The sequence below is a fragment of the Chroicocephalus ridibundus genome, chromosome 1 (genome assembly GCF_963924245.1).
Source record: "Chroicocephalus ridibundus chromosome 1, bChrRid1.1, whole genome shotgun sequence".
Classification (NCBI taxonomy): domain Eukaryota; kingdom Metazoa; phylum Chordata; class Aves; order Charadriiformes; family Laridae; genus Chroicocephalus; species Chroicocephalus ridibundus.
In genome coordinates, this window is record NC_086284.1 from 212,657,610 (window position 1) to 212,682,684 (window position 25,075).

General features: G+C 45.8%; 1 protein-coding gene across 6 annotated transcripts in view; it reads left to right on the forward strand.

Moving 5' to 3' along the window:
* Positions 1 to 25,075, forward strand: part of FRMD4A (FERM domain containing 4A) — a 390,969-nt gene that overhangs the window by 179,737 nt on the left and 186,157 nt on the right. For 3 of the 6 annotated variants that reach the window (XR_010069575.1, XM_063323588.1, XM_063323587.1), the window contains exon 1: positions 18,050 to 18,223. The exons of the other annotated variants lie outside the window; for them this stretch is intronic. Coding sequence is in view for 2 of the 3 variants with exons in the window: in XM_063323588.1 (XP_063179658.1) it covers positions 18,065 to 18,223 (159 nt within the window). In the remaining variant the exon portion in view is untranslated. Of the gene's footprint in view, positions 1 to 18,049; positions 18,224 to 25,075 lie in introns of those variants that run through there. 6 annotated transcript variants of the gene reach the window in all.

Sequence of the window (25,075 nt, forward strand, 5' to 3'; positions counted from 1 at the left end):
AGGATTGAGACATGAGCTGGGTTCATCTAAGTCAATGTCGAAGTCTATGAGATATCTCCATCCTGGCCAGCACCTCGGGCTGCCTTTGGGATCACTGCAGAGGCAGTCAAAATACCCTGCAGGGGTTGCAGAGGTGGTCCCCTGAACACCCATGTTTAGCTAAATTCATAACTCCTTATGAATTAAGGAGCTCTCCTTTAACCAGCATAGGCAGGGACACCTTGGTCAGAAGAGGACCCCCCAAACCAGGCGACAGGAGTCCCATCCCTAACACAGTATTTCTCAACACAGAGCCATCCCCACCACATCTTCCTTCCCTAGATCTCCTTCCCCCACCAGTAAACAAGCACGTTAAATATGTAGTCCTTTCTCCCTCTGCATTATTAATGTGAGACGGTTTATGCCTGCGAGCTATCTTTATTATATCCATGTGCTGCGGATGTGTGTGAGAGGAAGATGAATAGAGTCCTGCTAATGTCTAACAAATGCCTAGCACCATTCAGAGATCTTTTTCTGCTGTTGCAAGGCACTGGTAAAGAAGAAACACATATTTACTCCGTCTCTCAAGACCTCACTGGCTATTTTCCAGCCATGGGAACGTTTCTCATCACAAACACAAGGCATTGGTTTTCTGAGTTAGAAAGCCTAGAGAAAACATGCAGCATTCTTGTGTTAAAAAAAACAAGTCTGCCCTCTCTTCTGCCTTCCAGGCTCAAAGGATGGTACTACAGATGCCATGTAAAAAAGGAAGGCCATCTTCAGACTACATGAGGAAACAAATCAAGCTGGGAGAGAGGTATGGCTGGAAAAGCCATTTTGAATTAAGTCTTGCAGTCTGCACCCCAGCTTTAGGTCCCAGCTCTTGGCTATGGTAAATTAAAGGCCCCATGCCCAGTTGTGTCAGCGGATGTTTGCAGCTCAGCAGGATTTTAGTCCAGATTGCTTTTTTATTTCTTGTGCCTCCAAAGAAGATCAGCTAAGATTAAAAATGCGGCCAGAGCCCCAAGGCAGAACTCCACTGTCCATTACACAAGTGTAAATCTATACCGGCGCTTAGCTGGGGCTGGTATTTACCTATGACACTTCCTCTCTGAATGGATATCCATGAACACTCATTCATATCATGACTTTAAAACACACCAGGCAGAGATAAATCCGTAAATGGATATTTATTGCCATAGAAAACAGATGGCAGAAGACAAAGCTGCCGTGTTCTTATCCCAAGCTGCAAGAACGTTAAGAATGCGGCAGGAAACGTCATTCCTCCTATAAATAAATTTCTCTTGAGAAGAGAGAACCCAGGGCCGCAAAGAAAAAAAATAGTCTTTCTGCTCTGCAGGCCAAGTCTGAGGCAGGTTTTCCCACGCTATTCTGCAGCTTATGGCGACCTTTGCTTTTGGCAAGAAAGGAGGTTGCCTTCAAGCAAACCCAACAAAAAGAGCTTGGGTATGTCTTGATGCTGTATGCTATCTACCAGCCCTTTTACTACTCTGAGTTATGGATTTCCTTTTTCTACAAAACAAAGCATAATTCAAAGTTTGGCTTGTTATTAATCATTTTTCCCGCCTGGATTCAAGAGCAACATGGTCAGAAACCTCTCACACCAAGGGCTGCAGTCCTGGGCAAGGCAGATCTGGAGGCGTTCATGGTGGAGTGGTCCTCATTTGTTAAGCCCTCTCGTGCAAGCCTCGGTGAGTGATGCTGCGAGCACTCGCTCTGACACCACAACTAAGCGAGTGCTTCAAGGGAAGTTGATCTTTCCAGTTCACGCTATTCACTTGCAAACTCTTACACTGGTATGCAGGTTCTGCAGACCTTTGCTTAACACCTTCAGTGACATTTTTTTGGACAGGTGTCTTACCTTGACAGCATCCCTACCAAACTGATAGACTGCCGAGGTGACAGCAGAGTTACTCAGATACTGTGGATAACAAAAGAACAGCAGATAATTGAGTGTGGAAGTTGTCCAAGAGAGAAGAAGAGACCTTGAAACAAGGAACTCCTGTTGCCTTAGCTTTTTTCTGGAAGTCACTCAAGTCTCAAGGTGATGAAACCAATATACAAACTTAGAGTAGTGAAAAAAAAGGCAGCATTTTGCAACACACTTCATTTGCAATGAATTATTCACCAGCCCTATAGACAAATAATTGGGTCCAAAAAAAAATAAGAATAAGATAAGCTTAAGTAGCAAAACTGACATCTGTATAATGCTCTGATATAATCACTTGTGACTGCCGAAACATCAATTTTATCTGCTTCATCTGAGCTTTATCATTTCTGACCTGTTCACAAGTATTTTGGAGGAATTGGTTTAATTTGAACTCTACCTAGACTGATAAATGCTTGGTGCACCCTCTCAGGTGTCTGGAAGTTGTAATATTTTGTGACACTTCTAAAAGGTGTAACAAATCAAAACAGACTTTCCTGTGAAACGGATCAGGAGCTGTGCCAGACTTTATCACCCCAAAATGGATGCAGGTTAATGGTGCAAGAGGTGAGAGCATGGCAGCGGCTAATGGATAGTGACTGGTGAACTCAGCAGAGTTCAGAGCTGTGATACTGCTCAAATTGGCTTTCAAGTGGATGGAGCTTAATTGAATTATCAGAACGTCTCAAGGCCTGGAGACCTCACGAGCAGAGGCTGTGCTGTGAAGTTTCTAGTGCTTCGGATTCTTTTTTTGATCTGCAAATGAAAAGCTTTTTTCATTACAGTTTGGCATTTACTGCCTTCGCGTTGGCCAGACCCTGGGGCAGCAAGGGTAGGTCAGTGCACAGAGCAGGGGCAAGCCAGGGGACAGAGGTTGGGAGCCAGAAATGAGCCAAATGTTTTAGATCTGGGTGAAGGGAACAGGGCGATCCTGTGAATACAGTTATAAAGCTCTGGGGGAGTTGGAAAGGCTCCTGTAGTTCATAGACCTTTTGGTCAACCTGCTAATAGGCTTTCTCAAAGGGCTTTCTCGGGTACCATGCCCAGATCGTACCCCCATCAGCAGCCCAAAGCTCAGGGGTTATGGTGGGTTAGCACCAGAGTAGTTTGCCTTGAGGTAGTGCTCTACAACCCAAAAGGCAAGAACTTACCCCCCTACAAGGAGCTTCCTGGAAGGGCTTTTCCATACAGAGACTGCGTTTCATGCAAGGTTGGACAGTAACAGATAATGCAAAGTGGTAGCTTGTGTATTTGAAATACCTTCTAACCTGCCCCAACCTGAAGACCTGGTCCTAACTCAGCTTCTGGCCAGGCCTCATCCCTGGAAGGCCTTAGACATGCCTTCAGCTGGGTTTTAAACTCCAGACATAGAAAGCCTCTAGACTTTGTCAATTCACAATCCATACAAAGTATTTCTTAAATGATGCTTTCACAATTTCCTGAACTAACAGCATTTTCAGACAATAAGTGCAAAGTACAATACATGCCTTGTTCTGGTTCTTAATTTCTTGATCAGTCTTTTCATCCATTTAGATCAGGTGACTGCAAGTTTATAGAAAAGAAAAAATAAAAAAAAAAAAAAAGAAAAAAACCCCACCACCCCAAACTAGTGGATGAGCAACAAACTTAGCCCTCATAGAGCTTTTCCATTTTCACTCTTGGATTATCTTTGCTCCATACCAGGCACCAACACAAGGCTGGTTAAACACCAGCAGTGACTTTAGTGAAGCTCACAAGCACCAGGGCCCTTCTAACCAGTCTGATAGACATCATGAAAGAGGCTGTTCTGACTAAAAGTAAATCTGTTCTGTAGATAGTCACACAGTTTCTATTTTGCTGGTTGAAGAACTTCAGAAAGTTGGATTTAGATTTCAAACATGCTTCCAAATTTCTGGTCAAACTTTCTGTCTGAGTTTAGCTTCTTTCCTTGTGAAGTATATATTATCCTCACTGTCTCAATCATTTCTAATGGCTTCAAAGAAACGGTGACTTTTCATTCTACCAGCAGATGCATATGAGTGATTCTTACGCTTCAGTTTTTTCTTGTTGGGTCCAAAGTATCAAACTCTCCAAATTGCATAGGCAAGGAGCGCAATTATTCTCCACTTCCCAAAGATACCACATGAAAAGCTTTTGAAAAGATAATGGGCTGCAAATGATGAGATTTAGTCACCCGCACACGCTCTACACTCCAGCTGTACTTCTGGAATATATTTAGAAGGTGTAATTATGGTAGGGCATGCTTTGAAATAAGTGATCAAGTTTCTTAACTGAGGTTGACATTCATTTTAGTTTCCAGCACACCCTTTATAAAAGCCAGCACGTCTTGATGGGGTGGGACCATGGATATTTATTTTCTCTCCAGGTTTTGCATCATCATAGATTAGGTAAACTCCATGTGAAACAATAGCTAAGGACCAATAATCTGCAATTAATGTTTCTGCACTAAGCATCTGCCCTTTGGAGATATACATGCAGAACAAGTACCACTTTACTGTTGTACCATTTTAATTCAGAATAGAAATCACTGCAAGAGTGAACCAAAATGGCCTAAACTCAAAAGTTTCTGCCCCCGGGAACTTCCACCCCGCCAGCTCCCAACAGATGAGTGATGGTATGAGATGTGTTTTGGAGAAAGTCATCTAACAGAGATTAAAGGTAGGGGTTTTGTTCTTGCTAGTGTGCATTTCCCATGTCAGCTGTATTCTACTTGTACCTTCAGCAGCCTACGTTTACAAGTTTATCATGCAAATGTTCTAAATTTTGCTACCTTTTTAGACCTTTTCAGTAGTCAAAGAAGAGAGAGTAATGTGTGTCTTCTGGTGACAACTCATCCTCATATCTTCAAAAACAATTCAGGATGAGATGAATTGCCCTCTGTGTTGACATCCTTCTCCCATTAACTGTAGAGAGAGCAAAAGCCTTTCCAGTCAAGGGGAGATGAACACAGACTGCCATGTCTGCACTGCCTGCCTACTCCTGGAGACCTGGCGCATTCAGGCTAGCCCAACTCAGATGTGAACATCCGCACAACGGAGGTCTGACCCCATGACTACGTGTTCACTAGCTCTACACATGGGCCTGTGAATCTTTTGTTTATCAGCCCAGGGTTTGTCCTGGGAAGCCCTCACTACCACCTTAGATAGTTGTAGGACTTGTAGGAGAAATTGTCTGTCCTTGGAGGGGAGTTCTACGGGGGCATGTGCACTGCAAAACGGATGGGCTACCTCCCCTTTTAGAGAAGATACAAATCAATTTCACAGCCAGGAAAGCCACCCAGCTCATTCATGCTGGAACTACTCTACGCTTCTCACAGCTTTTCCCGTGTGGAAGCTCAGATGAGCAAGGGTTGGCTCCGTGTATTTTTTCCTTTAATTGAAGTTTGCAAGTACAGTCCAAGCCTGCATGCTGACAAAAAGTGTGCCTTTTGCGATATAGTTTATTGATTTTGCAGAAAACTACGTGGCTGCCATTGGCTTTACTGAAAGGTGTCAATGGTGCCATCCTTCTGGTGGCCCTGCCCTCATAGCCCTGGTGGTGGTCTGCTGCTCCTCGAGATCAGGCTGGAAAACTGTAGCATAACATGATGACTATGTTGTCTTTGGAGTCAGACCCAGGCAGAAGGCTCTGCTTCCTTATCACTGTGGATTGCTCGATTATCTCCTAAGTCCCAGCCAAGGTAAAACTTGTGTCACAAGAGCAGTAACACGTGCTTTTGTCCACCGTATGGATGACTCCACCAGATGTAGAGCAGGTGCCAAACAGCAGGGTCCTGGGCTCCAGCCCCCTCTCTGTGGCCTTGAGACAGTGTTTACAGAAGCGGTCATTCAATTGTAGGAGCCTCTGTGTTTGGGTTTGCTCTGGGGAGCTCATGGTGTTCGCTGTTTCTTTTGGAGACATGTGTCCAGAAATCCTCAGAGAATGTCTGAACCTGCTCCAAAGAACAATGCCATTGCCATCTTCTGGGTTAGTCTTCCATATTTACATGCTGGTAGGCTTGACGTAAGGGCAGCAGATCATTGAAATGCACAGTGTAGTTTTATGACCGATGGCTTAGTAAAACACCAGATACCTCACTTGAGTATTGGGTGGCTGGGGAGACAAAATAGGAAAGGGACTGGATCCTGTATTAGCACCCTCTCTGAATGCTTCTCTTTCATTGCAGGATAGATATAATCTGACATTCAAATCAAGATGTATCTCATATCAGGTTTTTTCTGCATAAATGCCTGTATTTACTGCATCTGAAAGGGATATTGAGGTTTGGGTGGGTGACAGCACTGTGAGATGCTCAGGGGAAGAGCACAGGATCAGTGAGCTCCCCTGACCAGTGGGACCCATGAGAAATTAACACTCTTTCAGAGAGGAGAATGACAATGTCCTTTTCCTCCTCCACAGTACCCCCCAAAAAAGCTCTCCAACACCTTGCTTTTATTAATCCTTTTGCTGTACATTCGGTAGCCACGGTATGTCTCTAACCACAAGGCTTTTCCTGCATAGTTTGTAATATTATCCACGATGCTTTGGAGCATCTTAGGAAGCTAAATGAGGATGACAACAAGCGACTTTCTGTCATTCAGTCTTCCTTTAATCAACCTTAGTGCATCAACAGACAGCGGAGAGGAGGAGGAGCAAGGTTAAAACCCCACAGGTAGTTTGTCCTCATTAAAGGTCCAGATTTTCACAGAAAACCAGGAAAAGTGAGTTGCAAATGTTTCATAGGCTCTCCTTTGCTCAGAGCTGAGCTCAAAGCTGTTACTGTTGCCTGAGGGTAGAGCCTGGAGTTCCCAGTTTTTGAAAATACCATCCAAGAAAACCTGTCACGGGTAATATGATGGATGGACTATTGCAAGGGGGATGCTTGGCAATCCTAGGGAACAATTTAAAATGAGTCCTTATAACACATCAGGCTTTACGTATGACAATTCTTCACAGCCATTGATCCTCTCCAGACTTCTGTAAGACCCATCCAGTGCTATCATTCCCCCTTGGCAGCCAGGATGCTTTCAGGGTAAAAGTCAAGGTGAACTGCTGACACCGTGCAAATCTGGGTGTGTTTGAAGCAGGATCAAACTTCGGGGTTCCCGTTAGCTGGAAGTGCACATCCACGCTCCCTTCCTCCCTCTCCAGCATCTCTCCACCCCACCCGTGCTTGCAAACCACACGAGGGACTGGGAGGAGGCTTTCTAATTTTCATAATTTCCACTCTGAAATGTTGGAAAGCTTCCTTTTTCCATCCTGGACTTTGCTGTAATGCAGCCATCGTGTATCCTCCTGTAAACTTTCAAACGCACCAATAGTGGCAGTTTCCTGCGGATGAAAAAGGATTTGCTTCAGTTACAGCAAGTGGGAACCCAGCCAAGAAAAGTCATAAAATGAGAGGACGTTGATTTTTAAAAGCATAGTTATGTTAGTGCATTCCAATGCATCCAATCAGTCACTGGAGAGCGGTTAAAGTGGCCTTGGGGCCAACCCCCAGCTTCTGGAGGATGGTGTCAGGGGAAAGATAAGCAGTCCGATGCCAGCGGATGATCTAGTAGTCCCTTTTCCTTACAATCAGTCACAGCAGACTGCCTGGTGCTGGCCAGACTCTGGGTTTGCAGCAGCATTTTGAAAGCTTTTAATTCCTGAGCTTTGTTTTATACTAATCCACGGGCGCTGTTATCCGCCCTAGACTGGAAGGGAAATTGCTGAAAGATTCAGGACAGGGGTGCAGGCAGCACGAATGTTTTCCTGCAAAGGCAAAGAGATGCTGTGAGGTCTCTGAACATCCCTTATAGAGCGCAGCACTGGTGTTTTCTCTGAAGTCAGCACCTTCCCTTCCCCAGGAGTCCTCTATTTAAGGGACTCAAGGTGAAAGGACCCCCGTCTTGGAGGGAAGGGAGCAAAACATTTCTGAAAGTTGGTACCTTTTAGAGAAACTCCAGATGGAAACCCATAAATCCAGATACAGCGAATCGCTTAAGATGGATCAGGCATCTTCTGCAGCCCAGGATATGTACCACCACACTCTTGCACACGAGCCCTCTCCCATGTGGTCAGTGTTTTGCAAGGAGAAACTGCAGCACTAGCCTCAAATTCCCTGGGCACTGGCCTCCAAGAAACACTTAGTTGTTTGTGTTTCATAACGATTGCCCTTTCGGGAGGCACTGACCATCTCTCCCTCCTAGTTCCTAGCTTGCAAAGCCAAGAAATACCAGCACGAAAAAGTCCATGTTCTCTTATCCTGGAATGAACTGACCACGTCCGGTCAGATGGGGACAGAGCCCAGAATACCATCTACGTGGGCTTTTCTTTCCCATGACAGTTTCCCAGTCAGAGATTGAGTAAACATGAGGTCATCACCAATTTATAATTGCTGAGATTTATGTCTCTCCCTATCACATTTTTATAGAAGCAGGAATATGCTTTCATTCTTGCTATTCTGCCCATATCTTAATCACTCTTCTGACAAAACTGAACACCCTATTTTGAAATCAAACATATTCATGGAGGTTGTTCCCTGCCAGGGCAGTGATTCTTGTCTGACTGGACCACTGCCCTGTGCAGTGTTGATTTTGGTGGACTTCAGACATAAATCTTCCCAAAGACCGTTTCTCTCACTGTACAGAATAAGAGCCCTATTGTTACAGCTACAGTGCATTTGGAAATCATCTCTGTTGCCCTTTAGACCAAGGCAGCCACTTAATAGGGGCTGTTCTCGTCGCTCATCATGTTTCATCTCCTTTTTGTGATGCAGAAGAGTGGTCCCACACATGATACCTGCGGAAGATGAGGATGGTGGTATTATTGCTCTCTGGCCCCTCTTTTTGGCTGAGCAACGGTTTGGAGGAGTGTTGATACCAAAGCCTAGGCAAAAGCACCGTGATGGAAACGTGCAGTCATTTATGCTCTTCCTGAATCCTGCGATAACCCAAATGAGGTCAGTCAGGACCAACTTTATCCTAAAGTGCCTGGTTCAAACAGACTGACACGTTGGCTCTACCAAGGAAGTTTTTTCTGGCTTTGTAACGTTGTGGCATGGCTTTGTCAGTTGATGCCTGTCCATGACGAGGCTGAACCCCAGTTCCTACCCCTGCTGTCAGGGCCCTTCGGAGGTGGTTCTTCAACCCATGTGTGCGTGGCTCATTAAGGGCAATGGACCACACACTGCCAATATTTGTCTGTGGGGTGAAGGACTTCGTGCAGGGACCAAGAACAGCTCGCCATCCTAAGCAGAGATGGAGTGGAAGATGAATCAGGGCAACATAACACCAAAAGCCATGAGTGTACATCAAAAGACCTTCAGGCCCCTGGGAGCTTCATGTCTGGGTAGAGCTTGTGCTGTGACTGAATTGCATCTGGAGTCGCACGGGGGGTGTGCTGTGTGGGACCTACAGGAGAGGGCATAGCATGGCATTTCAGGCTGACACAGAGGGCCGTGTCACATATGGCCTGGTGAGAACTGCCCAGAAGAAATGAGGGCAATCTTGCATGTGGTTCAAAGAGAATTGCATGGATAGAATATAAGGCCTTAAGCAATGAAGAAGTGAGTTTATTTCAACCACATAAAGCTATTCAACTTGTGAACAACATTAGCTGGGTTTTGATCAGTCTTTTTTTCCGAGCTACTGTGGTGCTTGGGCAGAACTTCCAAGTTCATAATTCTCTTAAAAGTTCCTATATTTGTTTTCCTTAGACTTGAGACTTCTTTTTAAAAAAAAAGAAAATCTGCCATATCCTTCAGCTGCAAATGATTTAATCGTTCTTGGCTTTGTGTGATCTGAATATTTTCTTGTTCTCTTGCTTTGCAGCTGTGACCTACTTAATTACAAGCAGGAAACAAACCCCAGAATCGTTAGACATTCTGCCTGGCTTGAAGAAGGGGGAAAAAAATATCTCGTGTTGTTAAATACTAGGATGTCCTTCTTAATAACAGGAAGTCAAGCTCCAGATAGCAACAGTGAACATTTGAATTCTTTGTGCATCAAGATAAGGACAGCAAAGAGCTTATGGGTTTTATTTTTTATGTCATGGATGTTTTGGGGGCAGGGGAAATGACAGCCACTTCAATCAGCCAAAATGGGAATGAGTCATAAATTTCTAAATCAAGAGCGTAAATCCTCTTTGTTTTAACTTCTGAACGGCTTCAGTCTGCTGTCCGTAGAGACAATGAAGCGACTGACTTGCTGCTTCGATCCGGCAGCTTTCGATCCATTTTCTCCTCTTTTCAGGAGGTATGAGCAAACAAGCTAGACAGTGAGTTTGGATTCCACAATGCAAATCATCAGGTTGGAAGGCAGAGCGTGGGGGAGAGTTTGATTAACTGCACTCCACCTCTGCAGATGGAGTCTGGGCTACTATTTATACCTCCTGAAACTCAGCACCCCGTCTGGATACGTGGGTGGAATAGTAGCTATAGAAAACAGACAGAAAACGGGAAAGCCAGGACCGCCAGCCTCTGTGACCGGCTGTCCCACACAGGCACTTCGGTCCTCTTGTCCCACTTTATCCACAGCTTTGGTAGCAGCTCAAAAATACAAATCTCCCAAAGCACCATGAGGCAATAGAAGCTGATGTTTGTACAGGGTTTTAAGCTGAGCAGCAACAGAAGTGCAAGTTATCATCTTCTGTCAACTGTGCATGCATTATCACTGTAGATGGCGCGGATCCAGCGCTGTCCTGCAACACGAATGGAGATTTTCCATTAGCACAAACCACAGGGGTCTGTGTTTCGGGAGCAAACAGGGTAGAGGTCAACTCTTATGCTCTACTGAGAAGGTCTAACTGGTCCCAGCTGGGGAGATGGTTCTCAGCATGAAGATCTGCTGCAGTACAGTAATCCCCCTATGTTGACTCCTGAGTTTCCCATCTGCAGATTAGTTGTGCTGCGGCAATAGAAACAACCAAACAGCCCCATGTGAGTCAGCCCCAGTGCAGACGCCATGAATGAGTGCGCAAGTGTGTGCATGCACTGATTTTTGTGGTGTTAACAGCTCAGCATGGGTCACTCTGGGACCTCTCTACGCCAGAGCCAACAGAGCCACCACCTTCCTCCACCGCACCCTCACTTAGCACCGCTGTGTGTACGCACCACTACTCCCACTCCTCCCACAGGGAACGTATATGTACATAACCAGTCTTCCCCTCAGGGGACATTTATTCACCCATAGTTATGCTCTTTTGATAATCAGTGTAGGAGCTTTCAACACAGAGGGTACATTATTGATCCAAGATATCTTAAGTATTTCTGCTTTTTGCTGCGTAACTCTTGAGGAATATGACCGTATGTGGAATATGGCTTTCTAGCAGGCTGAACACATATTTAGTTTTTAATGTAAAACAGCTCCCCTGAGATTTCATAGCACCTGACAAATCTCAGTGAATTAATCTACTGAGGAAATGCAGATCCATAAAGTTATGTGACTCATCTAATGTTGCTCAGGGAACTGATGCCTTTACTGGAACAGGACCAGATGCCTCCTCATTTCTATTCTGAAGGTCGTATTTGACCTGTTTATATTATATCTTCTCCGTCTGTCCAGTGACAATTGCATCCTAATCAGCAAGACATGTATTTATTTGTAATGATTATAAAGAGCTTCAGACTAAATTAAATACATGTGCTTTAAGTTAGGCAGGAACAGGCTTTCCAACCCATAGGCAAGATCAAACGTGAGAAATCTGGACCATTGATTTTCTAAAATATGTTCCCTTTGCCCTCTTCCTTTTTAATGAAATGCTCAGCTCTTGCCTGTGAACAGAAAGGACTTTGTATTAGTCACTGAATGCAGTGAGTGTTACCACTGGGTCTGAATCAGGCAGACTACTTAAATATATCTGCAGGATAAGTTGTAAGAAAATGTTCTGCTGAAACAGGCCATTTGTGCTGTATGTAGGCTTGTTTTGCACAGGCAGCAAGGCTGCCCTTCATTAAATTATCCATCTTGCCATAGGGCAAAACTGCAGACGGGCTTTTTGTGAGCCGCCAGATTTGTCCTCTCTCCCAGGCAAACAGTGCCAGTTCAGAGACACCTGCAACGTGACGCAATGTGTCCTCCCAACCACAGCTCACAGCCACGGCCATTTCGACAACTTGGCCATCATCTTCGGATAGGGAGTGGGAAGTACGAGCTAAGTGTCTAATTCAAAATGATGTGAACCCGTGGGTACCGGGGGACCTCTCATAACGGGAAACACTTGCTCCACTTCGCCAAAGGAATAGGCAAAAGCTTGAAATAGGGCAAGCGTAACTGAAGAAGTGCGTGACTCCTGCGAACAGTCAGGTGTGTTCGAGCCCCAGTCTGAAACTTAGTGTCCACCCGATGGGCACAAACACAGGTTTGTCTCAGGTTCGTATTTCTTCACCCCTGAACCTTGCCAAAGGCTATTTTAGACACAGGCAAATAACGTGGAAGGAAAACAGTTCAGCTGCTGGATGAGCTTTAGGTTGCCCCCTCTTCATACCTGCCTCCTAAGCAGGCTGTGATTTTTTTTCAGTTTTCTTCTGGCCAAAAATAATTCTCCCGAGCACTTCTGCACATAGTACCAGAGAGGGGCATGATGATGAACCTTGTGGCGAGGGGCATGTGCAAGGGCATGCTGCTTTGATTAGACACCCTGGTCACAGGACGTTACAGTCCCCAGCGGGATCAGAGTTAATCATAAGCTTGGGTTTCCAAAGTGAATAATCGTATTTAAGATCTCGCCATTCACTTTCTGCGGCTGTTCTGCACTATTTACTTAATACGTTGTCCTGACCTACATCCCCTCCTGCAGACTCATTCACCGCAGTGTTCGCGAAGAAAGAGGATTGAATAGCAAATCTCTACACAATCTCTTTCACGTTTCTGCGTAGTGGAAGTGAAAATCACTTTAGCTGGTGGAATATTAGGGACAAGTACAAGCCCAGCTTTATAGGATTCACCTACTTTTAAACCTTGTTAAATCACTAACACAGCTTACTTTAGGAAATGAAATGCGTATGATTTGAGGACATGACATACTCTCCTGTGTCAGTCAATAAAAAAACCCTCTGAAGTGAGGTCACGTACAGCCTTACACAGAAGGAGCTGCTGTTCGCATAACGATAATACTTAGCACCACCAGAGCACTTTACATTTTCAAGGAGCTTTAGAAATGTTATGATCAAGGTGGATGACTGGAATAGTAAATTTTCATTCAGTTATTGCTGTGAAGCAGCAGTTCATTTCATGGACATGGAACATTTTAGGCCATATGGACTTGTGAGAACATCTTGAGGAAATTGGCCAGGATTTCTGACTTGTGACGTTCGTCCTAAAATTTAACCAGCAGAGAAGTCTTCAGTCTCTTGCATTTTCTCTGCAGAAGGGTTGTAGGGCTGTCAGTGGTTGCACACCAAGAAGTGAGGGCTGAAGGCTCTTTCTACCTGTGGTTTTGATAATGCGTGATGTGTGAGAGCTAGAAGGCAACTGAAGCAGTGCAGGCACAGCCATCACAGTTGCACGGGGCAGCAGAACTCTGGGAAGATACTCCCAAGTACCCATTCTTGACCTACAGCTCTGGAGAGGTGAGCTAGGGGTGTTGGTGTGTCCTCTGCAAGTCTGAGAAGGTTCAGGCATGATCATTGTCCGCGTCTTGTGGCCCACCCAGACTGAGGTCATGAACTTACAGCAATCAAAAATGATTACAAGGTCACCAGACCCTTAGTCAGTCAAAACTCTCAGCAGACCCAGTGTGGACATCCACACTTTATTTTCACTCTCTTTTTAAATCCATGTGAGTTTCCTTTGCCCAGAACATATGTATTTTACAATATAGCCCTCAAAGTCTGAGGATCTGCTTCTTCAACTCAAGTGCCATTCCCAGCTCCTTTGAAGACCCTCTCTCAACCCTTTCCTTATACAAACAAAGTACAAAACCTGACAAAGGTACAAGAAATAAAGCCAATAATATCTGGTCCTTGCACTCTGGGAAGCTCCTGCTGGACACTCAGAAACACTCCACGGTCCCTCCTTGGGTGGCAGCAAGGACACTTGTCAGGGGAAAGGCAGAGAAGCCCAACTAGGTCTGCATGAGGGATGAGACCAGCTTGGTTGGGGTGAGAATGGGGCACTCAGAGGCTCAGGTTCTCAAGTGGATTTGGTGCCCAGCGTCCATCTTTGCAGAGTTTGTGATCCAGTACAGTTATAGGAGGGAGGTCAGTTCTGTAAGTCCCCACTGAGGGCCCTGGCACTGTGTGGGCACAAGTGAAGGAAGGAGGTGGCTCCTTCTCTGTGTGTTTGATCACTTGGCAGTGGGTCATCTCTCACTGTTCCCACCATATCAACCACGAAAATGATGTACCATTAAGGCACAAGGAACAAAATGCAACTAGTTAAACATCTTGAGAAAAATCTCCAACATAAGAAAGCGTGAAGCTGCAACATGAAAGGGAACTTTAGACACGAAGATCTAACAACGTTAATTCTCTTAACATTATAGAGAAATAAAGATCAAAAAGCATAACGGATTTGAAATAAGACCTAAAAGACCACATTGGTCTGGAGCTGCAGGAACCGTTGGGGCCATATGTTGAGCAGAAGCAGGATGTTTCTGGTATGTCTAGAGCAAGCTCAAAGGAAACCGCCCTCCACTCGGCACGTCTGCCTTTCAACACACTCAAATACATCCACACCCATCGGAAAGTTGTGGGTAGAGATTTACTCGAGAGCGCGCTGGAAAGAGATGCGGAACTCTTCCTTCCAAGGCCAGAACATACAATCAGCCTAAAGGCAAAACAGGGACCTGTCTCCCAAGCTCCCGGTGCAGGCAGCTCCTACCTACATCAGTGCACGGCAGCGATTTGCAGGGTCTGCGATGAGGAGGAGCTGTCTGCTGGGGTTGGGTTGGGAAGTCCACCCCCAGCCTTCAAGCCTCGGTGACAGCCCCATGAAGCAACGCAGCAGCCCAAGAAGTTTGGAGGCTTTCTTTTCTTTTTTTTTTCATGGGAAGTAAGGAGCTATTTTTATACCCTAGTAACAGCCTTTGGACTGTCAGTAAAACGTGGGAGGTTTCATAGTAAATGTTTTGCCTGACATTTTCTCAGAAACAGCAGGAAATAATCAGTGCATAATTAGAGAGACTGTGCTGAAAAGACCTGCAAATGTCTATAGATCTATGTAGAGTGCAAAGGGTTTTTTTCTTCCTAATTGACCTTAGTGCAGGTGAAGTTCAGCATGTTTTATAGAAATGTGAGATGATTTTACAGAAATTACTCAAAGTGTACACCAGCAAAAGAGCCAAGTTGCTGATTCTTGATTTTTTTTTCTCTGCCATTCCCTGTAGCAATCACCTCTTCTGGCCTTTTTGAATAAGTGAGAGCACCTTCTGCGGTGTATCCCTGGAAAAGAGCACCTTTGGTGATGTATTCCCCGGCTCTGGAGGGGATGGTCTGTCTTTGCCTGAGAACCGTCCGTGGTTGCAATTCCCTCGGAAGCTGTGAGGTGGGACGGGTAATCTGTATTCAGGCAGCTTTTACCCCCTCAAAAAACAGTATGTGTCTAATCAGCAGGAAAACCTCCGCAGGAAACCAAACAATCTACTCTAATCATGAAGGTAAATCTACACACTGAAATACTCACTGGGCCTCCTATAGGCTCAAGTGACTCCTAAGGAGACTGCTCCAGTCTATCAGTTAAATAAATACGTAGGGGAACTGTTTTCAGAAAGTCTGATTATGTCATCAGCCGAGTGAAAAGGCTCCTTCAGAGCAGCCCTCAGCTGTTGAGTAATTACCGAGTTGGGACGGGGGGCCGAAAGTCTCCTTTCGAACATACAGAAAGACTAGATGCACATGTGGAGTAGCTAATTTTAAAACTGCAGCATATCCTCTATTTCCCCTCCTCTCCCCCTTTGCGGAATACCAAAGGGGTTAGGTCACATCCCAGAGCAATCACTTGCTATGGTTTCTTTTCCCCCCTCTGTTTTCCTTTATCAAACGCATTTCTTTCTTTTCCTCTCTTGTGCTCCCAGGCAGAGATCTTATACACCAGACTGTAGCCTGGAGCAAATATCGTCTAGTCAAGTTAAATAAAAAAAAAACAACACCTTTTCCTCCAAATGAGGCTTTATAATGGAGATGTTCCTGGTCCCTTGTCTACGTGGCTGCTAATGGAGGCAGCGTGTTACCTAGTTTACAGGCAGGCAAGGAAATCACCAAGAGATGATGAGCATAGGGAGACTAGCAGCAAAGGCTGGACACTAAGCAAAGAGACAGGCAGGGCGAGAGAGAGGAGGAAAGAGAAAAGCACACTTTGCAGAAGGGGTAGCTTCTACCAAGTTTGAAGGAAATATTATTATGATTTTATTACCATATTTTATGATGCCACTCTAAAAACAATGTCCTGAAGAAGCAATTAGGCTGAGAACATGAATTTCGCAGCTGTATTTTCCTGGCCTTCCACCTGCCCTGTCAATGAGCTGATGAGCATCCTTGTGCCATTATCGTGACGCACTGTTTGCTTTGTGCCCTCCAGTCCCCAAAGATCAAATTATGGATGGGGTCAGAGCGGGACAGACCTGCAGAAAACCAACCAGAGATGAATATTCCTGCTCCTTTCCCATTCAGGGAGTTGAATCGGGGGTTTTCAGGAAATGATGGCTCCTCGGCTCTGCTAAACCAGCAGCTTTAGGGGCTCAGTGCTTGCAGGTCCCTCCTGATTTCAGCTCAAAGCAGGGATATCCTGTCTACCACATAAATGTGCCTCCTCAGAAGTCCCTCCATGTAGGCGCTCCTCAGCTGACTCCCATCTGCTCCCTCCAAGTCCCGCTGCCTTTTTGTGCGCATTCCTCCGAAGGAAGAGTTGAAATGAGTGAAAAATAACACTAAGACAGAGCTGTCTCCAAGGATTTGCACCGCATCTTTGGTAAAAATACTTCCACCTCAGTTTCCCCACCTGGTTATTAAACTTCAGCCCATAGGCAGAAGGAGCACTCATGGCATTTAGTCAGCAAAGCCATTGCAATTTAACTGCATGGATTTTGTGGTGATTTAACAGAACTGCAAAACCTGTGTGTTGATAATGTATTTTTACCCTCACCAGACCAGTTCCCTCAGCCCACCCCATCGTAGATGTTGACAGCATTGAAGTCTCCACACAGACATGCTGCTTCTGGGGAAAAACAGGCAGGGAACTTAACACTTCTCAACACCAATTTTAGGAAGGGTTGCTAGAAGTGAATCTTTGTGTCTATAGACTAGAAAAGGTGTTTTGGCATCCAGCTCAGAGAACTATACCGCATTCTCCTGGGTTTGTTCAGATGAGACACATCTTTATGAATGCAAGCTCAGCAAGGGTTAAAAGTGTGTCCACACCAGCTGAATCAGACTGATTTTAAATGGTCATTGTTTAATCCGTGCAGCTTCCCAAGTTATCACCCCTTGGGTAAATAAGGTGTTTTGCAGACTGTTGCATAAGTCTCATACAAAGATTAAGTCTCCTTCTGAGTCCAAAATACATAAAGGCTCCAGAACAGAGAGTTGGGTGGAAAAAAGACTGGACTGTAACTGTGCAATGGCTAGTCAACACACGAAACAAAAGGATGAAACGTTGCATGTGGCAAAGCTGTCTCCTCATCTGTTCTTCGGGAGTGTTTGAAAGAGTTAAGCCCAATACTGGAATGTCTTGGGAATGTTGGCAGAGGGAGAGCGGAGCGGCTTTTTTCCTCCCTCTGGATGGAGTCCCAGGACTGAGCTTGCAAAGTGATGACTTTGGATCCGAGTTTCCTTCTTGGTTCTGCAGCGGAGAGCTGGGAAGTGATGCAGTGTAACCAAGAAGCCCTTTGCGAGGGATGTGCAACTGCCTTCCTAAGTCAGGAGAGGTGTTTTTACCTCTTCCCTGCTCATCTCTGGGAGCAGCAGAACTCACTTTGAGAAGACACACGGAGGGAGAAACCACATCCTGAAGGGCGTGTGCGAAGGGAGAAAGACACATCCCCAACCAGTTTATTTTGGCTGCTGTTTTTTGTTGTCGGGTTTGGTTTGGTGGTTTGGCTTTTTTTTTTCCCCTTTCTTTTTCTTCTCCTTCTTTGATGGAAATTGCAGTGACTTTTTAACCTTGCAGTTCATAAGGCGCCTTGGGATTAGCTGATTGCCTCCGAGCAGGGAGTCCGGGGTGTTTCACCCGGGAAGCTGGCATGGCTGCTGTGCTCTTTGGCTTTGAGGATCTGCTCTACAGCTGGGACAGCCTGGTGTGGAGCCTGACGTCCCGGGCTCTGAGGACTTGCCGCTTTGGAAACCTGAGGGTCCTGCAGCTCATGCTGAAGCCATGGTGCATTTCCAGAGCCGTTTATCAGGTAGGGTTACAAAATACCAGGCCAGACCCTCAAACCCTTGTGCTGCAGAGGGGAAACCCCCCAGGGAGTCACACAGGGTCCTGTCCTCCTCCTATCAACCATTTCGGGTCCTACCACAGGTGATGGGACAGAGAAGACACCATGGGCAGGGGAGGTCGGGGAGGAGAGGTCTGGTGGGGTCTGCTGTGCCCGAACACAGGTCCAAATTCTCCTTCCCACAGAGCAGAAGGGAATCAGTGAATGCAAATTAAGGGTCACTCTGCTATATCCCCTTTCCTTGAGTTTTATATTCATTAGTACAGCCAGCCTTAGCTGTGCTGTGTCCTCAAGCTGTTTCTGCGGCTGCACAAGAGGAATTCATAACTTACCCAGAGGAAAGGAGACCCAAAGACACCTAACTTGTAGAAAATAGGCAAACGCGGTGGGTTTTAAACTGCAGTAGCACTGCAAGTTATCCCTACTTGACTTGTGCATGCCTCTGGACTACTTAGTTTTGCAAAGTACAAGGCATCTGATCGTCTAAGTTTTGTTTTATTTGGTGTGTGTTTTATGTGGTATAGAGAGGTTTGGGGCTTGGTCGACTGGCTTCTCTTTGGAGTTACGCTAACAGTTTGCAGCTTGAGGTGTAACAAAACAGCTCTAATAAACTGTGTGTGTTTCTGAGACTGGCTAAAGTGGGTTAAATAAACTGAGCATCCCAGTGAAGGCACTAGAACTGGATGCCACTTTGAACAGCAATCCATTCCATTCCATAGGTGAATCCAGGTTGAAATGACGCTGTAAACCAACCAGTATCCAGCTCGTCTGCTTTTTTAATCAGCCTTAGACAATTGAGGCTAGACTTTTCTTCTGCTGCGGGGACAAATCCGTTCCAATATTTATCAACTTCACAGATTTGGCTAATGCCAGACACTGGATTGACTGATCAGTGTTTGCATTTGGAAAAGGCATTTTCTGCTACTCCCATTTACTTGGTATTTTGCTTTTCCTGTGCTTTGGAAGTCTCCATGTGTGAAGCCAAGTTATACAGAAGAAGCCAGATTAAAAGCCTGTAGAAATCATGTGTGTTGCTTAGAGGGAGACCAGGGCAAGGCTCTTAGTAATTTCAGCAAACTTTGAACCAGCTTCAAATCATGATCTGGTTTCAGCAGACTTCAGGAATAGATTTTATGGCCTTCTTTGGAGTTCAGCAGGCACGGGCGGCGTGTTTATTTTAAGTATTTGTTTGTTCTAGAAGATGCCTGCAGCCAATAACACAAACCCATTACCCAGAAGGACCCCTCATCCCACTGATTGCCCTGGTGGCCCCTGGTCATGGCTCTGAAACTCCCAGGAGAGGTACCGCAGTGATGGCTCCAAGTGAACCAAGCTGCCCTCCCTGGGCTGTGCTTGGTGTTGGCTGGCGTGAACCTGCAGGTCAGTCTGTGCAGAGGCTGCCTGTGGTGTGGGGTTGCCCCATCTGCTTTCTGCAGCTTGTTTTAGGAGCGTGAACTTGAAGCCAAATAGCTCACATGGGCCTGGGGAAGGGGAGGGGGAAGCAAGTGGGCTCAATCCCGAGCCCCTTTTTTGCCCTCCACCCATGTAAAACCATCCTCAAAAACTAAAGCATTAGTTTTCAGATGTGTCCGGAGTCCGATTACGAATAACCTATCCCAGCCTACACGCCATGCATCAGGGAATGCTACTGCCCCGATAACTCCTGGGATTGGTGGTCTTTTAACAGATTTACTCTGTTGTGAGCACCGAGCACATGCACAAGCGCACTTTTTCCATTACAACATGCACATGTCTTCAGCCGTCCCCCGTGGCATTATTTCACATTCCTGCCATATAATCACCCTTTGCTAGAGTCACCCAGTGAAATGGGACCAGCAAAGGTGCCTCCCTTCCCATCCAAATGAGCACCGATGTAGCCGGACGCTCACAGGGCAGGGTGGACTTGAATAGTTGTCTTTTTCTCAGACAGAATCAGTGAACATCTGCAAAAGCTCAGTAAAACCACGTCACTTTATTTGTCAATGCCCATGAGCTTCCAATTCTTTGGAGAGGACCCGAAATGGTGGGTCAGGTGCCAGGAGAGTTGCTGCTGGGTGGGCGTTTGCTTGGGAAAGGCATCTCATAGCTCATCGCCCCAGATAGCCAGCAGCTGTGGTATTATTAGTGGCCAGCATGACACAAGAACTAACTTTACACTTATGTATATTAATTCTAACAGCATTTCTTACAGTAGCCAACATCATCCAATTTAAATACTGACAGGGTATTTCAGTAGAGTATTGCTTGGACAGAAAGCCTGATGGTTTAATCACATCCCAGAGACAGAGACTTCTTCCACTGTTTATTATTTAGATGAACAAATAAGCTCTTGACCATGCTAGTTTTATATTAATCCCTATACTAGGGATGCTACTGCATCTTGAGAGCAAAGCAGATCAGCTGTAGGACCTCTGCATGGTACCAGAACCAAAACAGCCCTAGAAAGAAACATTAGTCAACTTTGTAAAATTAAGCCAAACTTTTTCATACTCAAAAAAAAAATATATATCCTTTTCCTTTAGGCTTTTTTCTCTGAGTTAATCACATCCCAGTGCATCTGTGCTTCTGGAGCCATCACGGCTTGGATGGGCATACGCTTCGCCAGGTGAAAAACTGGCTGGAAGGCTGGGCCCAAAGAGCGGTGGTGAATGGAATTAAATCCATTTGGCGGCCGGTCACAAGTGGCTCAGTATTGCGGCCTGTTCTCTTTAAGATCTTTACAAACAATCTGGATGAGGGAATCAAGCGCACACTCAGTAAGTTTGCAGATGACACCAAGTTAGGTGGGAGTGTTGATCTGCTTGAGGGTAGGTTGGCTCTGCAGAGGGATCTGGACAGGCTGGATCCATGGGCCGAGGCCAATGGTATGAGGTTCAACAAGGCCAAGTGCCAGGTCCTGCACTCGGGTCACAACAACCCCATGCAGCGCTACAGGCTTGGGGAGGAGTGGCTGGAGAGCTGCCTGGTGGAAAAAGGACCTCGGGGTGTTGGTTGACAACGGTCTGAATATGAGCCAGCAGTGTGCCCAGGTGGCCAAGAAGGCCAACAGCATCCTGGCCTGCATCAGGAATAGTGTGGCCAGCAGGACTAGGGAAGTGATCATCCCTCTGTACTCAGCACTGGTGAGGTCCCACCTCGAGTACTGTGTCCAGTTTTGGGCCCCTCACTATGACAAAGACATTGAGGTGCTGGAGCGTGTCCAGAGAAGGGCAACAAAGCTGCTGAGGGGTCTGGAGCACAAGTCTTATGAGGAGCGTCTGAGGGAGCTGGGGGTGTTTAGTCTGGAGAAAAGGAGGCCGAGGGGAGACCTTCTCTTTCTCTACAACTACCTGGAAGGAGGGTGTAGAGAGGTGGGGGTCTGTCTCTTCTCCCAAGTAACAAGTGACAGGACAAGAGTAAGCAGCCTCAAGTTGCACTAGGGGAGGTTTAGATGGCATATTCAGAAAAATTTCTTCACCAAAAGGTTTGTCAGGCATTGGCACAGGCTGCCCAGGGAAGCGGTTGAGTCGCCATCCCTGGAGGTATTTAAAAGACGTGTAGATGTGGTGCTGAGGGACATGGTTTGGTGGTAACTTGGCAGTGCTAGGTTAATGGTTGGACTTGATGATCTTAAAGGTCTCTTCCAACCAAAACGACTCTATGATTTTATAATTCTATGATTTGCTGGCACACCCTTTCTGAGGCTGACCTGGGGGTATCACAGCAGCGTACCACACAGCCCTGTTTCTGGCAGAGCAGGACCCACGCTGCTGTGCACACATCACTGGGAAGGACTCAGATCCTCCTTTGCACCACCAACTGAGACCACAGGTCCTAAGGTATGACAGAGAGAGAATTTTTTTGTATCCTTTCCCTAGACTGTTGTCCTCACCATACAAACCCTGAAAAACTTCCCTGGGTTTGGTAATTCCCTTCTACTGTCTCATCTACAAAATATATAAAACCAAAGATAATACTGTACAGAGGGCATCATCCATTTTTACTGCCAATGCAACAGGCAATGGGTTCTTGAAAAGAAAAGGAGCTCCACGCATCAACATAATCAGTGTAATTCCCCTTATTTCTCCAAAGTGAGACTTTGCTTTCTTGGCTTTTGAGAAGTCAGGGGCAATGCATTAGCAGAGGTATATGGAATAGCAATTTTGGAGTGATAATGGCTGTGGTGGTCAGGATCCCACCCCACTTGATATTTCAGTCTTCAAATCCAAACTGACACAGCAATCAGAAGTCTAGACGTGCTCAGGTTGCACTCTGAGCAATGGTTGCTATAAAATAGGTTAAAACAATCAAAATTTTTTCCTTCATTCTTGGTCTCCAAACTGGACTTGACTTTCAGAGATGCTGAGTAACTCCATTTCTCATCAGCTTTTAAGCGATGCTGCGGTACGCACAGCATCCAAGAATAGAGGCTTCTGGTGCCCTGAAGCGAGGTACCGTCATCTGTCTCAGGTGGCATTTCTCTTTCCAGCAGGTAAATCTTCCTGCAAGTCTGCTGCGATTCCCAAGGATACATTTGTCTGCACGGTTTGAACAAACCGCTTGCCTTGCTCTGTTTTCAGCGGGGCTAGTATTCACCAGTTACTGTATATTAATTATGATGAACGCTTGCTATATTTTAATGGTGTTTTGTGATCCACCATGTGGTTTTCTGACTGCATGATCGAAACGCATTTGAAAAAGGAGATCAACAAATAATAAGCTTTCTGTCGAGGCTTTCAGACAGTCGGTTGTGTGAGAGGCCACAGAGCTGTCGAGTGTATTTTTATCAATGCCCAGAAGATGTCTGACTGCTCTGACCTACTAAAAAAATGGCCCTGTGAACTAACCCAGTGCCTGCTTTTGCGGAAATACTCACATTTCAAGAAGTGCTGGGGGAGGGCTGGTTTATTATGGGATAGGCAGTCCCTTCTGCATTTTAACATCCTGAAGATATTTCACTATTTATTTAATCTCCAAATCCATCAACAAATGTTTTAGTTTCCTGGCTATGTCTGTGCAGTGTCAAACAACGTTAGGCAGGCCGGGACCTACATCTTCAGTAAAAATGTGTTTATGTGTCTGTCTGTTTAAAGTCCCACCAACTGCTCCTACCAAGTCGGAGGCAGACTGCTGGACACAGAGCAGTCTGTCGAGGAGCCGTAACACCAATAACACACTGTACACAGTAGTGCCGTGTACTTTTTACACACTGCTGCTTATCCACCACTTGGAAAGGCAGTTAAGTAATATCATGCCTATTTTACTGCTGTAGAAAGTGAGGCAGAGACAGACAAAATGACCCACTTTAGGCTATAGACACAAGCGTAGAATTGTCTTCAATATCTCATTGCTCCCCATATATCCCGTTGTAGGTAACAGGATTAAGGAAGGAGATGGGCTGTAGCATTCACGGGCTGTTGTTAACCTAAAACGAGGAAGAGAAGAGACTTTTTGCCATGCTGGCAGGAGGATAAAGGCCAGAGCAATGGCCGGAACAAATGCAGAAGCCAAGGTCCTGTGATGGGGGAAAGATATATGGGGGCTCTGGGCCCAGGAGGGAGGTTGCTGCTGCTGTGGAAACCCCCAGCTCCTGCAAGGCAGAATCAAGTCATAGATCACAGCTCACTAACTGTTTTCCAGCTGTAAAAATCACCCATAACTCCTGGCTCCTTAGTATTGAGGGTGTTTTTGCAGTGCTTTAGCTCCGTGTCACTCTTCTTGGGCCAGACCTAGCAGGTATTGCAGACCAGAAGCTGTTTTTACATCTACATATACACAGAAGTACTCGGCCATAGTGAGTCCCCAAGCCACATCCTCCTTGTGTTTGGTGTTCTGCGACTTCATTTCCATTATTTTCCAGATCCTGCAATTTTACTTTCCCCTGGGGAGAATGCATCTCAGGTGTGTTTCCCACATGGTGGCCACTGCTGGCTACCAGGCACTAATGGGTTTTCACCCAGCTGCCACGGGCATTGAGTGGAGTTGAGCTGAAGGTCTTTGGGGCTTCTCCTCCATTCACTTGGGGGATTGCTAGCACCCTGCTGGGTATTGCATCGGTAAAGGGACAGGCTGTTATCCACTCCACAGCAGGCCCTGAGACATCTTCAAAATCCCATGTACCCTATGAGGAATGAGGTTTCCCCCTCATAAAGGAGCCATTTGGTAAATCCATTCTTATTGCAGCGTCATTCCTCACCCTGCTTGCCTTGAAGACATCTTATTATGTCTAAGAACAATTAGGGATTCAGGAGCAAAAGTAGCATTTTGCAAGCCTGCCCTGCTGCTGTAAAAGGCCGTGTAAATCAATGCTGGGCAAGAGGGAGGAAGGAAAGGGCTGAACTGTTAAACACATCATTTCAGATTGGTAAAACTTCCAGGTTTTGATTTATAGCTTCATCACCAAGTAGATTAATGTGGAATTCAAACACAACCAGCTCTTTGCTTTCCTTTCAGGCCTGACGTATTAGCATTTCCCATTAATCTAGTCAGCTCCACCACGATGAAGGCTGAGGAAATGGGGGATTAGGTGTGTGGGAGTGTTGGGTGAGCAGGAGAAAAGACCCAGCAAAATTCACTTTAGCTAATTAGATAAAGTAGAGAGCATGGGATCTTATTCACGTCTCAGGTTGTAGCCGAAGCTGTGTCTGACTCCCTTGAAATCAGTGAACCCAGACCCTTTCTCTTCTGATTTTAGGTAGAGGGTTTTTCAGTGGCATTGTTGATTTTCTTCTCATAAGGACAATGGTGGACATGGGCACCGGTGTCACCCGTAGAGCTACGCTTGCAGGGCTCTTCGCTGGCACCAGCTCTGTCCTCAGAGCACTGTGATGCCCCAGT